Source organism: Canis lupus, chromosome 33, assembly GCF_011100685.1.
Source record: "Canis lupus familiaris isolate Mischka breed German Shepherd chromosome 33, alternate assembly UU_Cfam_GSD_1.0, whole genome shotgun sequence".
Lineage (NCBI taxonomy): Eukaryota > Metazoa > Chordata > Mammalia > Carnivora > Canidae > Canis > Canis lupus.
The window spans coordinates 23968627-23985989 of NC_049254.1; the positions used below are offsets into that span (position 1 = coordinate 23968627).

At 40.0% G+C, this 17363-nt stretch overlaps 1 protein-coding gene across 6 annotated transcripts in view; it reads left to right on the forward strand.

Moving 5' to 3' along the window:
• CFAP91 (cilia and flagella associated protein 91) overlaps positions 1-17363 on the forward strand; it is a 105824-nt gene that overhangs the window by 9698 nt on the left and 78763 nt on the right. For 4 of the 6 annotated variants that reach the window (XM_038582945.1, XM_038582946.1, XM_038582944.1 and 1 more), the window contains 5 exons: positions 841-939; positions 7925-8001; positions 8513-8670; positions 9456-9539; positions 11557-11613. In XM_038582945.1, coding sequence (XP_038438873.1) covers positions 8537-8670; positions 9456-9539; positions 11557-11613 — 275 coding nt within the window. In that variant the 5' untranslated portion in view covers positions 841-939; positions 7925-8001; positions 8513-8536. Of the gene's footprint in view, positions 1-840; positions 940-1292; positions 1521-7924; positions 8002-8512; positions 8671-9455; positions 9540-11556; positions 11614-17363 lie in introns of those variants that run through there. The other 2 variants (XM_038582940.1, XM_038582941.1) reach the window with 2 other exon arrangements.

Here is a 17363-nt window from a genome sequence, read left to right on the forward strand (position 1 = left end):
TGATCCTAAACAAACAAAACTTTACTGGTTAACACTGGAGGTTGCTAGGGCATCAATTCATTTCTCTGAAATTTTATAATTAAAGTGAAAAATCCCAGCATTTTTCTAGTCTTTCTTCTAGGATCCCTGTATTTCAGGATACCAATGAGTGGGTGAAAGTTCTTTTTACAAAAGCATTTCCAGGTAATAAGGAAAATCCATTGAAAGTATTAGAAAATCTAGTGTTCTGCGATAAGACTTACAAGATATACTAAAATACAATGGATCTTTTTTTGATAGGAAAAACAAACACAAATGACATTTTGGCTTTGACCAGGTCAATTTGAGTACGTACTGAGTATTAGATGATATTAGAAATGATTTTGTTAGATATGATAACGGTGAAGTCAAAAAACATCTGTTATCAGTTTGAGATGCACATTAATTTTAAGGGTAAAATACTGTCTGAGATTTGAAGATTGAATGTTTTCAAAATATTCAAGCACAGAGCATCTGTATCAGTTTGAGACGCACATTAATTTTAAGGGTAAAATACTGAGATTTGAAGATTGAGTATTTTCAAGATACTCAAGCACAGAGCATCTGTATCAGTTTGAGATGCATATTAACTGTAAGGGTAAAATACCATTTGAGATTTGATCTTCAATATTCAAATCTCAGTATTATTGAAAATATTCAATAAGAAGATTGAATATTTTCAAAATATTCACGCACAGAGCAGGGGAGAGGACGAAACCAGATTGGCAACGTGTTAAATAATTGTCGATTCTTGGTGACGGGTACCTGAGGCTTATGAAAAGTGAATTCACTTTTGCCAATGTTTAATATCTTCCTTCACAGTTTTGAAAAGCAGAAGCAGCCCCGCGGAAAGGGGATGTCCGAAATGAAAGACTCCAGTTACTCCTGAAGGTTCCGAGATTTCCCAGGGATTTCCGAAAGGCACGAACCGTAATTGCCGGACGGCTGCTCACTCGCGCGGCGGCCGCGGGCTCCCCGGGGGCGGGCCCGGGCGGGGGGCGGTGGAGGACTCGCGCAGTCGGGGCCGCCGCGGGAAGCGGGGACGTCGCTCGCCTGCCGGGCGCCCTCCCGCCCCCTCGGCCCTCTCGACCCCTCGACCCCCTCCTTTCCCATCTCTCTTCTCGCGGGGCCCCGCCCATCCTCCCGGCGCCTGCGCGCTCGCCTTCCCGTCCAGCGCCTAGCCCCGCCCCTTCCGCTCCCGCACCCTACCGGGGCCGTCTCCCACGCCAAACCCGCCCCTTCCGCCTCAAGCCCCGCCCCGCGCGTTCGCCCCGCCCCTGGTCCCGGCGCGCGGACGCAGGTTACCATGGCTACCGTGCACGCCGCGGCCGGGCGTCGGTAGTGGGTCCCTAGCTGGCGGGAGGGTCAGGGCTGCACCATGAGCCGCGTGGTGACTATCGAGGAGCCCCCGCCCAGCCCGCAGCTGCCTCAGACCCGGTGCAGGGAGAAGCCGGGGGCCAGCGGCAGTGTCTCCGCCAATCGACCGTATGATTTTCTGTACGGTAAGCGCTGCCCCGGACCTCCCTCCTGGGTCGTGGAATCCTGGGCCAGGTGGGCTGCGGGACCTGGGGCGCGGTGAACGGAAGCTGAGCCTCGGGACAGATTCCGCGCCCGCGGGTATCCTCTGTCGGGTGGGCACTGCCCCGAGGTCCCCCCCCGCCCGCCCCCGGCGGTGCTCCCCGCGGGCGTCGGAAGCCGCAGGTGCGCCCGGTCCCGGAGCCCCGCGCGGGATCGCCTCGCTGTTCCCACCGTCTTTTCCCTGGGGACTTGCACAGCCTGAAGCGGTCCCGGGTGTTCTGTTATCCAGGAAAGCAGGCAGTGATTTGCTAAATTTGGAGATTCTCTCAACATTCGCACATTCCACCTGTGTGAAGGGCCGGACCAAAAGGACGCTCCCGCTCCGGTTCTCCCGGCAGCTCCACCTTTGGCTTTGTAGATAAGGAAGGAGCAGTCTTATCTCACCTTTGTTTTTAGTTTTCTCTTCTTTTTTTTTTTTTTTTTTTTAAATTTTTATTTATTTATTTAAATTTATTTATGATAGTTACACACACAGAGAGAGAGAGGCAGAGACATAGGCAGAGGGAGAAGCAGGCTCCATGCACCGGGAGCCCGACGTGGGACTCGATCCCGGGTCTCCAGGATCGCGCCCTGGGCCAAAGGCAGGCACCAAACCGCTGCGCCACCCAGGGATCCCTTAGTTTTCTCTTCTTAAAAAAACAAAAACCTTACTGTTACTCATCAGAGCATTGCTTATAAACTAGGTCCACTAAGTTCCTGGAGTTCTTGAAGTACTGGTTTTATACATTTTTGCAGCCTTTGGGTGTCTTCCAAACTATTCCAGTGTTGGTGCATGTGCTCGCTACTTCATAAATGTTTACTGAAACTTGAATTTATTATAAGAATTTTAAGCAGTTAAACGTGAGTTGTTTTTTTTTTTTCTAATATCGCCCTCCGCAGTCTCATGCTCTTCACTTGAGCCTTAGGTTGCTTTTAAACCATGTGGTAAAAAATAAAATAAAATAATAAAATAAATAATAAAATAATAAAATAAATAAAATAAAATAAAATATATAAAATAAAATAAAATATAAAATAAAATAAAAAATAAACCATGTGGTATCTCCTCTAGGATTCCCAGAATCTTCTTTGAATGGGAATCCATCGGTTACCCATTTCGTGGTATAGGGGGTATGTAATGGTTGCGTAGCTATTCTGGCCGGTGGTTTTCTTTATTCACTCTTGGTTTCATCTTGTAAAAGAAGTCTAGTAAACTGTAAACACATCACTACAGTTTCAAAAGTAATTTGGGAATTGGATAGACCTCTTCAGTAAAGAAAGGCAAGAATTTATCAAGCTCGTCTCTCTTTTTTTTTTTTTTTTTGGCAGAAGGATTGCAAAACGTTTCCATATCCCTTGCAAGGAAGAGAAACCCACTCAGAATAGGCCAAATAAAGTTTGGATTGTTCCAATAAAACAGGCAGTCTCACAGCTGTTAATGGACGGGAAGCAAGTATAGCCAGGACAAAGTAGAACCAAGACAGGGAAGGTTAGAACTAAGGTGTGGTACCCTTCTGTGTGATTTCTTGGGCCTTACGGTTTTTTACCTTGTTTAGGTTGTCAGATTTAGCAAGTAAAGATACAGGATGCACACAGTTAAACTTGAATTTGAGAAAAATAACGAATAATATTTTAGTATAAATTTTTAGCCCCATGCAATATTTGGGATATGTCTATATAAAAAGTTATTCATTGCTTATATGAAATTTAAATATAACTGGGCATCCTGTATTTTATCTGGCAACTCTAACCCTTGTTTTTTTCTGTGCATATGTTTCCCTTCTTCCATCTGACAGAAAGCAACTTGTTTATGGATTTCTCTTACTATGACAGGGACTGGAGTGGCAGTCTCCATGACCTCTTGTCCTAAAGCTCACTACCAATTGTATAGAGTCCTCGTGTATCTTAGCTGAAAATTGAAGAGAGAAATAAGATATGTTGTTGACAAGCCAATGAATTGACTGGCCTGGGTCAGATTTCCACCCTGGCAGAGCTGTGGTGGTGGTCAGTTGTACACATATGAACACCTTTCTAAGCCTTTTCACCCTTTCCTCGCTCCCACCCCTCAAACCTAATGGCCTTTTCATCATAGTTAATTGTCTGCAAGGCTTTTGCTCCTCTAATCAGCTTTGGATGTCTTCACTAAATGTAATTTTTACTCTTCTGATCACTCTAGCAATTAAGATAGATTCTAATACCTTGTTTTTCTTAGTATTAAAGTTAACATCATTTTCTTAATAGATTTTTACCTCCTTTATATACCATTTTGCATTTTACTTTTATTTTTTTATTTTTAAAATTTTTAAGAAGATGTTATTTATTTATTCTTGAGAGACACACAGAGAGAGAAGCAGAGACATAGGCAGAGGGAGAAGCAGGCTCCATGCAGGGAGTCCAATGCCGAACTCGATCCCGGGACTCTGGGATCATGCCCTGAGTGGAAAGCAGATGCTCAACTGCTGAGCCACCCAGGAGTCCCTGCATTTTACTTTTAGTTTTTTTGGTAAATGCTTTGTATCTCTCAAGTGCCTCCCAGAGTGACCACCATACACTGTCACTTTCCTGAATTTGTATATTGATTAGTAGCTACACTACTGCCCTGATAATTAAAGCTTTTAAATATATGATATAGTTTTCCAAAAATGTTTTAAAATGCTTTCTAGGTTTGTCATAAACTCTTTCCTCCTTTCTTTTCCCCCAGAATATGCAATTCATTATACTTTTGCCTAAAAGTTTACATACTTCCTCTCTCTCTCATGATTACTTGGTTATGACAACTTCCTAGGCTTGTCACAACAGTTTCTACAGTATGGGTAAATTGGTTGAGGGACTTTTTCATGGTTTTCGTAGGAAACTTTAATCCATAAAATTCATGGAGTATTGATAATATTAGGCCTGGGAGCCAGAAGGATCGGAGTTGAAATTCTGTCAGTAAGTGGCTAACTTCTTGAAGCCTCAGTTTCCTTCCCTTTAAAAAGGAGCCCTAGTGCCTACCTCATTGAGTTTTTGTGAGAATTAAATGAAATATTGCACATAAAGCACTTAATACTTACCTAGGAATAAGCAAGTGATACCTGGTGAGTGCTATTATCTGGGCATCTCAGAGGTCCTACTGTTGCCTTTCGAGCACTGATTATGATCACACTTGTAGGACACGTCGCAGAATGTGTAGTCATAACTCATACGCTATTGTGCCATTATCTTCTATAGGTGGCAGGAGTGTTTCTGTAGATAGCATGCTTTTGTACTCCTTATGGGAAGAAGAGGAGGATGGCTTGTAATTTATTATTCAGACTTAGGGGAAATGTAGGCTAAATTCATTTAAGAGGAACGACACAGTTAGAACCATAGACCCAGTGACATCTCTTAAATCACTTAAAATAAGAGTATGAATAGAAATTTCCCTTTGTCCCGTTCTGTTCCCAGTATATCAGACAGGTTGAAGCTACAGCCTTCTTCCCTTTAAGCAAGTACATTCATTCGGTCTTCCAATACGCTAGCCTGTTATTTGGGGCCATAAAATTTGCCTTTGTCATTTCTTTTTTTTTTTTTTCATTTTTTTTTTTTTATTAAAAAAAATTTTTTTTTTGCCTTTGTCGTTTCTAATCAGCCCCATTTCCATAATTTCCCAACTTGAATCATAGATATGGATTTGGGTGCTGCAGCTAAAGAAGAGTATATCTAAAGGTGATGATTCCCAAATACATATTCGCTGGTCCAGACTTCTCTCTCAAACTGTAGATTTGTGTAGCAAATTGCCTCTTTTGGGACGCCTGGCTGGCTCAGCGATTGAGCACCTACCTTCAGCCCAGGGCATGATCCTGGAGTCACAGGATCAAGTCCCACATCTGACTCCCTGAGAGGAGCCTGCTTCTCCCTCTGCCTATGTCTCTGCCTCTCTCTCTGTGTCTTTCATGAATAAATAAATAAAATATTTAAAAAACCCCACCAAATTGCCTCCTTGTTTCTCCACTTGGACATATAATAAACACCTAAGGCCTGCTTTTCACATTCTCCCTACAAACCCACAGGCTTTCCTGTGTCAATTGATACCAACCCCATACTTTAGTTACTAAAGTCCAAAAATCTTAGAGCCATCATTGTCCCCTCTCTCTCTCTCTCTCTCTCTCTCTCATACACCATTCCAATCCATTAAAAATTCTTCTCTGTTCCACTTTAAAAATAGATCTAGAATCCTGCCCCATTTCATCACTTCTATTGCCATCACCATCATCTCTTCTCTAGGCTCACTGCATGAGCCTTCTAATAGGTCTCCCTGTCCTTTTCATAACTTCCATACAATCTGTTCTTCACTGGGTAGCCACAATGAACATTTTAAAAAAATATTTATTTTAGAGTATGCATATGCATGAGTGGGGAGAGGGGCAGACAGGCAGAAGGGGAGGGAGAGGCAGAGGGATAGGGAGAAAATCCCAAGCAGACTCCTTACTGAGTGCAGAGCCCTATGTGGGGCTCAGTCCCACAGCCCTGAGATCATGTCCTGAGCTGAAACCAAGAGTCAGATGCTTAACTGACTGAGCCACCCAGGAGCCCCTACAATGAACATTTAAAAATGTAAGTCAGATTTTGCCCCTTCTCGCCTCAAAATCTTGCAGTGGTTTCCCACCTCACTCAGATTAAAAGCCAAAGTCTTTTTAGTGGCCCACAAAGCCCCATGTGATCTAGGCCCCTGGTAACTTGTCTGACCTTTGATCTGCTATATTTTGTCTCTCTTCCTCTGTTTCCATGCCTTTGGTCTCTGCTCTTTTTCAAACATGTCAGGCATGCTGCCATCATAGGGCCTTTGCTCAAGCTGTTTCTTTGCTTCACATGCTCTTCCTTCAGACAACTGTGTAGTTAACTCCCCACTTGCAAGTCTGCTTAAATGTCACCTCTCAGTGAGGCCTGCCCTGACTACGCTGTGTAAAATTGCAACCCAATCTCCCTCACTTGCTCTTCCCCGACTTTTTTTTTTTTAGTAGCACTTACTATCCTCTAATGTATTGTATAAAATGTTAGTTTGTTGTGTTGTTTATTGCCTCTCTCTCATGAGGTCAGGGACCTTTATCTTTTTCCTTGATATGTTCTAGGCACCTCAAACATAGTAACCCATCAATAAATCTTTCATGAATGAAAGAGAGCTGAGCCTCCTGTAGCTTTCCAGCCATGGGGAGAATATTAAGTGTCTACATCTAATAAATCATTTTTGTTGGGTAACTGAGGAGTTTTAAGACTCTAGGAATTGACTCATGTAATCTAAATTAAATTTAAGTTACCTTTAAATCACAATAACAATTAGTAATTTCTGTGAAGATTTATGTTGCCAAGTGATCTAGACTAGTTGGTCAGTGTATTTGTTTCTCAAGAGATGACTACTTAGGAAATCAAGTCTGTATCTGATGGTAGCTTATGAATTTAATGTCATATTATTTAATTTTAAGGGATGGTATAATCCTAAATATTCTCTGTTGCTTTAAAGATATACCTATCGAGAATAAAGGGGAAAGGAAAAAAAATGAGTGGGAAATGTCAAAAAGGGAGACAGAGCATGAGAGACTCGTAACTCTGGGAAACGAACTAGGAGGGGTGGAAGGGAGGTGGGTAGAGGGTGGGGTGACTAGGTGATGGGCACTGAGGGGGGCACTTGATGGGATGATGAGCACTGGGTGTTATTCTATATGTTGGCAAGTTGAACACCAATAAAAATAAATTTATACTAAAAAAAAAAAAAGATATACCTATCAAGCCCATACTTATAATAACAGAGTAATCTTTTGTTGAACTTTGGAGAAAAAATTTAGTCCATCATCAACATCCTTCTAAATTTAAGGAGTGAATTATAGCTGATTTTATTTATTTATTATTAGAGAATGACATTTTCTTACTATGTTTATCAATTCAGAGGTGACATGTTGTTAAGAGTTTGTATCTTTCCCTTGTACTGAATATGAGAGGTAGTGTTCCAGTATGTTATTTCTTTTACTTGCAAATGAGTATAGTTAGTGTATGCGGGGTCTTTTGTCTTAGAGTATTTCCTGGGCTACCCAGACCCAGAAGGTAGTTTGTTCTTAGGAGAGGAAAGACAATGTGTTTAGATTTTGGTGCTTGAGAATATATCAGGCCTTCTTCTTACCTTCCTATTGCATAAACTGACTTTGGAATACATAGAGAAGAAATGCATCTAACAGACTCTCACTGGTGGTAGAGATGTATGAGCTGCTGTAGAGTTAGGCAATATCTAAATCTTGTAATTTGTTTTCCAATTAAGAAATTACATTGTTTTGCCATTATTCTCAGTCAAGAGTAGATATATTCTATTCCTTATACCACTTTATTGTTGATTTTGCAGATCCATTGTTTATTGTGTCAAGTGAGAAAGATCACACACAGGCAAATATCCAAGCTAACCTGATTCGAAACAGACTGGTAGGTCTAATTCATTCACTAAGGCAGCCTAATGAATTTCAACCACCTAGTTTTGCTAACCACACTGATCAGATTGACTAATAATCAGAACACCAGTGGATTTTATATTCTGCAGAAATTACTCTGCCATGATTACTAGGGGACATCTTGATATTTGTGGCCCAGTGTGAAGATTAATTAACTAATAGTGAATAAAAGAGTCATTATAACCTAATTTATTTCAGTGGGAAAAGTTATATGTGCCCGTGATAAAGAATTCAAGTAGTACAAAAACATGTACAGTACAAAGGAATTCTAACCCTCAGCCCCCTTCTCATGATCATCCACTGTCATCAGTTTCTTGGGTATCTTTCTGGAGATATTCTGTGTATGTACAACTACCCTTCTTTCTGTGCCACATACACTGTTTTATAGCTGTCAAAAAATTTACAAAAATAAATAAAATGCTTTAGAAAATCTGAAGGTAACATTTTGTCTTTTTTTTCCCCCTGCCTCCCTGTCCTAATATTAGAGAAGAGTTCCCAGGTTTAGAACCATGTTCAGTAACTTGATCCATTATCCAAGATATTCTCTGTATTGGAGCAAGGTTGACCCTGTCCCAGCATTCATGCGCCGGGAATGGAAAGGACAGGAGGAGAAACACAGAGAAGGCCTCTGGCAGCTTGCTATGTAAGTGTCTGGTAGCTTCAGCTGCTTCTCATGTTTTTAATGAATGCATTTTTCTTCTTAAGATTTTTTTATTCTGCACTTTTTTAAAAGTACAATTGTTATACCTAGATCAATGGACCCCAAATTACTCTCTTAAGTCCTCTGACCAAAATGAGCTGGATTCAGGGGCAATGGTTATGGGTTTATAGGTTAGTAGATGTTCTCAGAAGCTTGGAGTGAATATATATATTAAATGACAGTTTGCTGCCAAAGGTAGAGGTAGAGGTGACTGAATTTGTTTCTTTGATCCATCTTAGAAATTGTAACTATACCCTTCTGTTAGTATCTAAATATATATATATATTTGGAGATTTGCAGCCAGAGCACCTTCAGAGATAAGTATCTTGAATTCTTTGTTCTTTTAATTATTTACAAGTCATACCTAGGAAAGTAAAAGAAAAAAAGCTACCTTTCAACCTGGACATAAAAAGTTGTCTCTTAAAACTCTGTTATTCCTATGGACTATTGATTAAATGCATGCATTTTTGTATGTGAGTTTTCATAAATCTACTCTTTTCTTACTCTTACTTTCTCTTGTTAGCCCCTAGTTTCCTGGTTCAGGGAAAGTAATTGTTATCTAGTCTGAGATGTAGGTCAGTCAGATGCATGTTGTAGAAGACTTTGGTCTCAGTTTCATCAGATACCCTGTATATCTTCTACTTTGTAGATCTAAAACTATTAAATATAGAAATTATATTTGGAAATGACATGTCAGACTTTAATAATGTTTTCCTGCTTCATTTTAGAATGGATACATCTTTCCAGATGGCTAAAGAGGTTTATGAAGATCCTGACGTGACTGGAAAGAATCGCTATAAATATTTTGAAAGGTAAAAAGTAATTACTAATGAAAATGAGCCCTGGATTTTATTAGAAAATGTTTATGGGGTACCTGGGTGGCTCAGTGGTTGAGCATCTGCCTTTGGCTCAGGTCGTGGTCCCCAAGTCCTGGGATCCAGTGCCATATCGGGCTCCCTGCAGGGAGCTTGCTTCTCCCTTTGCCTATGTCTCTGCTTCTCTCTGTGTCTCTCATGAATAAATAAATAAAATCTTTTAAAAAAAGGAAGAAAGAAAGTGTCTTTATGATAATGATAGCAGCTATCACTTTTGAGTGCATGCAATGTGTTAGGTACCAGTTTAGTACTTTATGTATATAAAATCAATTTTTTTAGACTTTATTTTTAAGAAATCTCTACACCCAATGTGGGGCTTGAACTCACAGCCCCGAGATCAAGAGTTGCATGCTCTACCAAGTGAGCCAGCCAGGTGCCCCTATATAATTAATTTTTACAACAGAAATGTAGGATAAGATGTATTATCCCTATTAGTAAGGAAGCTGAGACCAAGAGAGGAGAAAACAATTGCTTGAAGTCTCTTTTTTTTTTAAAATTTTTTATTTATTTATGATAGTCACACACAGAGAGAAAGAGAGGCAGAGACATAGGCAGAGGGAGAAGCAGGCTCCATGCACCGGGAGCCCGACGTGGGACTCGATCCCGGGTCTCTAGGATCGCGCCCTGGGCCAAAGGCAGGCGCCAAACCGCTGCGCCACCCAGGGATCCCTGAAGTCTCTTAAGTTAGCAAGTGGCAGATCTGGGATTACAGCTAAATCTGCCTAATCTCAGAGGTATTAGTGTAAGTAAGAATGTATATTTGAGAACAAAATGAAGTCATCAAGTCAAGTGAAGTACAGGAGAGACACCGTGATAGTCATAGTACATGGGAAATTGTTAAAAGTGGGCAAATAGGCGACATTCACTGTCTTTGTGTGAATCTTGCCAAAACTAACATGGTTGAAAGTTTCACTTTGTTTCATTTGTGATCAATAATCATGTGATAATCATATAGTTAGATTAAATTAAAATAAAGATCTCCCTATAGGTCTTATCTTGTTAGAAAAATAGTCTTGATGTCACATGTACATAAGCTTCCTTGAAAAAGTAAATTTGTAGTCTACATTATTATTTGTGAGCAACCTCCTTATAGAAGTTTTATAATGCTGACTTTTTAGAGAAATGGTAAATTTTTCTTTAAATATTTTATTTATTTATTTATTTATTTGAGACAGTGAGAAGGAGAGAGAGCATAAGCAGTGAGAGGAGCAGAGAGAGAGGGAGAAGCAGACTCCCCACTGAGCAGGAAGCCCATGACTAAGCGGGGCTCCACTGGATCCCACAATCCTGAGATTATAACCTGAGCCAAAGGCAGAAGCTTAACCAACTGAGCCAGCCAGGCGCCCCGAGAAATGTTAAATTTTTAACACAGGGATGCCTGGGTGGCTCAGAGGTTGAGCATCTGCCTTTGGCCCAGGGCGTGATCCTGGGGTCCCAGGATGGAGTCCTACACTGGGCTCCCTGCAGGAGCTTCTTCCTCTGCCTGTGTCTCTGCCTCTCAATCTGTGTCTCTCATGAATAAGTAAATAAAATCTTAAAAAAGAAACACAAAATAGAAATCTTCCCACTCTCAGATCCCTGGGTGGCACAGTGGTTTGGCGCCTGCCTTTGGCCCAGGGCACGATCCTGGAGACCCGGGATCGAATCCCACATCGGGCTCCCGATGCATGAAGCCTGCTTCTCCCTCTGCCTGTGTCTCTGCCTCTCTCTCTCTCTTTCTCTCTCTCTGTGTGACTATCATAAATTAAAAACAAAACAAAACAAAACAAAAAAAAAAACAAAAAACAAAAAGAAATCTTCCCACTCTCTAGTGATTTTGTGCCCAGATTTGAGGATTACCAGGGTGGGATATTCAAGCTCACTGATTTTCAAGGATGAATATGGAAATTAGAGTAAAGCTCAGAGAGTACACATTGCAAAAGTCCCACGCGTTTGTGTTCTTCTTTCTCTGCAGGCCTTTCCTTCCATTTCATCAACAGGTGCCCTTCAATGTTGTTTTTGCAGCAACCAAGTAAGTAACCATTATTTTACAACTCTTTTTCTAGTTTATTTATTGCTTGTTCCCATATTTGTTACAGAATTCCAATATTTTTCAAATTCCAGATCACAAATCATTACAAAGTCATGACATATTTTACTGGGGCATGGACAGCATTTTTAGGAAACGAGATAGAAAATAACCCAAAGCGTCAGATATATTGAGGATAATTGTGGTATTTTTGCTAATGACTTCTGTTTTGGGTAGATATATATACATAAGTTCATATGTCATGGTTATGATGTAAAATGTATTTATTATATGGTATGGTAAATAAAAGTCAAAAAATGCTTTAATTACCCTCTTTTGCATCCCTGAAACACACACTTATTTGGCAATAGCTCTTTAGCATTTTATCAGGAAAACTAGGGGCACTGTGATCCCAGGGTCCTGGGATTGAGTCTTGCATCTGGCTCCCCTAGGGGAGCCTGCTTCTTCTGCTGCTTGTGTCTCTGCCTCTCTCTGTGTGTCTCTCATGAATAAGTAAATAAAATATTTTTTTTTTTTTTAAATATTTTTTTTTTTTTAATTTTTATTTATTTATGATAGTCACAGAGAGAGAGAGAGGCAGAGACATAGGCAGAGGGAGAAGCAGGCTCCATGCACCGGGAGCCTGATGTGGGATTCGATCCGGGGTCTCCAGGATCGTGCCCTGGGCCAAAGGCAGGCGCCAAACCGCTGCGCCACCCAGGGATCCCAATAAAATATTTTTAAAAATATTTTTAATGTATTTATTAGAGAGTGTATGAGTGGAGCAGGGTGGGGGGAAACAGAGGGAGAGAGAGAAGCAGACTCCCCATTTAGCAGGGAGCCCAATGCAGGGCTTGATCCCAGGACGCTGGGATCATGATCTAAGCCAAGGGCAGATGCTTAACTGACTGAGCCACCCTAGTGCCACTGTCTTCTGATTTTTTTAAGACTGTGCATGGATACCTTTGGCTCTTCTGTAGATGGAGAGTGAATTTCTCACCCTCTCCCTAAAGAGAGCAACTTTATGTGGTGTCAGTTTACCCAGGGACAGCTGCAGACTTGTTTTCAGTGAAATGCTCTGTATGAGAAAAGAGGAACATATGAGATCAGTAGATCCCTATAGATTCGTTTGATAATTTTTTAAAAGCAGACTTACTGGATCACCTTCTTTGGAGTTAATAATTACATTAGGTCTAAAAGTTGTTCAGTTAATCTTGGGAGTTCTAAGGTCTATGGTGATGAACACTAGGCCTCTTCTTTTGTAAATAACTGTGACAAGAGGGACATCCTCTAAGAATTAAACCATAACAGTTGACATCTTAGATACTCTCTTTCTTAGAACTTTTAAAGGAATTAATCAGTATCCCTGAATGAAGTCAACTCTGGAATTCTGGCAGGGTTGAATTTTTGAGCAATGAGGATAATCCATCCTAGGTTAGAAGGATGGACTTGTCTGGGGGACCAGCTGCCTTCTCCAGGCATACCTTTTCATGGTTAGCTGATGGAGTCTTTACTTTGGACTCATCTAGGCATCTTGGTAAAAAGGATAAAAAGTTAATATTTTTAAAAAGTTCAGTGGTGGTTATTAGTTCCACATGTAAGGAGCTTGGCAGTTGCCATTTGTCCTAAAAACAAGTAAAAAGCTGAACAAACTGAAAAAAGCAACAACTTTTCTTGGATCTGTAGGAAAGGGGAGGATTTAGGGTAAATTGCTGCCCTCAGAGAGTCAGACAGGTTATCTATTTTTTTAAAAGATTTTATTTATTTATTCATGAGAGAGAGAGAGAGAGAGAGAGAGAGAGGGGCAGCAACACAGGCAGAGGGAGATGCAGGCTCCATGCAGGGAGCCTGATGTGAGACTCGATCCTCGGACTCCAGATCACGCTCTGGGCTAAAGGCAGGCACCAAACTGCTGAGCCACCCAGGGATCCCCAAGAGTCAGACAGGTTAATACAAGGAGGCATGGCTTCCCAGAATCCCAGAGATTCATGAGCAGAAATCACGCCAGAAACCAAGTCCAGGTAGGAAAACCTGAACAATAATTTATTAATTGCTGGAGGCTCTGAGAATTAAAATTCTAGGGGGACCTAGTCACTGGGGCTACCACAATTCTATGAGATGAGATTTACCTCCGAGAGCTCAACTAGCTTATCACAGTAAATATTGGGGAAAAAAACCCTCGTGCTTTGAATTGGGGGAATGGAAAAGGAACCATTTTGAAATATGCCAGAGCACTCTGTTCTTAACAAGGTCAGCTGTTAGGAGAAACTAGTTAACCAGAGCCTAACCTGATGGATATTATTAGAGCCTAACTGACCTGGTGGAAGGAAAATATGCAACTCTAGCCTCCTCTAGCAATCCTGCCCCACCTAGAGGGGATAGAAAAAAACTGAGAAACACTTAAGTTCACAGTCCCTATGCACAGGCTCACCAAAAGACTGTAACATTATCATGGGACAATAGAACACTTATCTTCCCCCTCCTCCCCATCTTACCACCACATTACTAAAGGCCTATTTATAGTAGTTCTTTTTACCCAGTACATTATGTGTCACAGTCAAAAAACAAAAGGCATACTAGAAGGCAAAAAACACAATTTAAAGACACAGCATAAGCTGTAGAACTAGACATGGCAGGTATGTTGGAATTATCAGATCAGGAATTTAAAACAACTATGATTAACATGCTAAGGGGCTCTAGTGGGTAAAGTGAGTAGCATGCAAGATCAGATAGACAATGTCAGCAGAGGAAAGGAAATTTTAACTAAAAAAAGAATGCTGGAAATCAAAACTCTGACAGAAATGAAGAATACCCTTGATGGGTTCATTCATTAGTAGGCAGGATACCACTTAGGAAAGAATTTGGAGCTAGAAGTTATAACCATAGAAAGCTATACAACTGGGAAGCAAAGAGAATAAAGACACAAAGACTGAAAAAAAAAAAGGAGTAGAATAGCCAAGAACTTTGGACAACAACAAAAATATAATAAATGTGTAATGGAAACACCAGAAGAGAGAAAGGAACAGAAGACATATTTGAAACAATGACAGGATTTTCCCCAAATTAATGTCAAACACCAAACTACAGAGTTAGGCAGCCCAGAAAACACCAAGCAGGATAAATAAAGAAGTACACTGAAGCATATCATATTCAAACTAAAGAAAATCAAAGATAAAAAATTTTGACAGAATCTAGAGGACAAAAATACCTATAGAGGAGCAAAGATGAGAATTACTTCTGATTTCTCAGAAATCATGTGAACAAGAAGAGAAAGAAGTGAAAATTTCAAGTGTTGAGAGAAAAAAAATCAACCTAGAATTCTGTATCCTATGAAATGACCTTCAAAAGTGAAGGAGAAAGAAAAACTTTCTCAGACAAACAAAAATTGAAGGAATTTGTTGCCATTAGATCTACCTTGCTAGAAATGTTAAGAGAAGTGCGTTAGAGAGAAGGAAATAATAAAGGTCAGAAACTTGGATCTGCGTAAAGAAAAGATTGAATAAATGAAGGTAAAATGAAAGGTTTTATTTTTTATTTTATTTTATTTATTTATTTATTTATTTATTTATTTATTTATTTTTAAAAATATTTTATTTATTTATGCACGAGAGACATAGAGAGAGAGGCAGAGGGAGAGGCAGGCTCCTCGCTGGGAGCCTGATCGTGGGACTTGATCCCGGGACACCAGGATGTCGACCTGAACCAAAGGCAGACAATCCACCACTGAGCCACTAGGTGCCCCAAAAGTTTTTATTTTTTTAATATAACAGTTGACAGTTTGTTCAAAATAATAGCAACAATGTATTTGGAAACATATACAATCGCTACACATACAGTTGACCCTTGAAAATATGGTGATTAGGGGCACTGACTCATGCATATTAGAAAATCCATGCATAACTTTTGACTTCCCTAAAACTTAACTTGTAGGCTACCCTTACTAATAATATAAACAGTTCATTAACATACATATTTTGTATTTTATATATATTATATACTATATTTTTATAATAAAGTGAGCTAGAGAAAAAGATTTCAAAATCTTAAAGAGAAAATACATTTACAGAACTGTACTGTAGGGAGGAGGGCGGGGGGTGGGGTTGAATGGGTGACGGGCACTGATGGGGGCACTTGACGGGATGAGCATTGGGTATTATTCTGTATGTTGGTAAATTGAACACCAATAAAAAATAAATTTATTATAAAAAATAAAAAAATGTAAAAAAAAAAAAAAGAACTGTACTGTATTTAAAAAAAAATTTAGGCAGCCCACGTGTCTCAGTGGTTTAGCGCCGCCTTCAGCCCAGGGTGTGATCTGGAGACCTGGGATTGAGTCCCACGTCAGGTTCCCTGCATGGAGCCTGCTTCTCCCTCTGCCTGTGTCTCTGCCTCTCTCTCTGTATATCTCTCATGAATAAATAAATAAAATCTTTAAAAAAATTTAGTTATTTATTCATGAGAGACATACAGAGAGATGGAGAGACACAGGGGTATTCAGGATCCCTGCGGCAATCCTGATGCGAGACTCGATCCCAGGATCCCAGCATCATGCCCTGACTTGAAGGCAGATGCTCAACCACTGAGCCACCCAGGTGCCCAGTACTGTACTGTATTTATGAAAAAATCCATGTATAGATGGATCCATGGAATTAAAACCTATGTTGCTTAAGGGTCATTTGTGTGTGTGTGTGTGTGTGCGCGCGTGCGCGCGCGCTTATATAAGTAAAATGAATGACAGGAATGATAAACAGATGGACAAATTAGGATTATTTTGTTATATAACAGTCTGCTCTCAGAGCACAATGGAACTAAACTAGAAATTAATTAACAGAAGGGTAACAGAGAATTCCTGAATATATAGAGATTAAGTGATGTATTTTCAAATAACACAAGAGAGAAAGAAGAAATCTCAACAGAAGTAAAAAAAAATATTTTGAACCTTGTGAAAATGATGATACAATTTAATCAGAATTTAGGGTGCAGTGAAAGCAGTGCTTAGAGGGAAATTTATAGCATTAAATTAATATATTAGAAAAGAAGAACTAAAACCAGTCATCTAAGCTTTTACCTTAGGAAACTAGAAAAAGAAGAGCAGATTAAATCCAAAGCAGGAAAAGAAAGGAAATAAGAATTAGAGCACAAATCAATGGAATTGATCAATGAAATCAATAGAAAAAAAAATCAGTGAAACCAAGAGCTGGTTCTTCAAGAAGGTTACTAAAATTGATACCTCTAGCCAGGATAACTGAAAAAATAAAGAGAGAGAGAGAGAGAGGACACAACTTACTAATATCAGAAATAAAAGAATAGATTCTATTGACATTAAAAAGATAATGGAATACAATGAATAACTATGCTGCAAATTTGATAACCTTGATGAAAAGTCAAATTACCTGAGGTGCTGCATCTGTTAAGTGTCTGCCTTGAGCTCAGGTTGTGATCCCAGGGTCCTGAGATTGAGCTCTGCATCATCAGGTTCCCTGCTCAGTGGGGGAATTTACTTTTCCCTCTCCCTCTGCCTCTTACCCTTCTTCCCTGTTTGTGCTCTTTTTCTTACTCTGCTCTCTCTTATAAATAAATAAAATCTTTTAAAAAAGATTTTAAAAGGACTAATTACTTGAAAGACACAATCTGTCAAAACTCACACAAGAAGAAGCAGATAATGTGAACAGACTTCTATCTATTAAGGAAATTGAATCAATAATTAATAACCAAAACATAAAGGACCAGACTCAGATGGGTCTACTGATGAA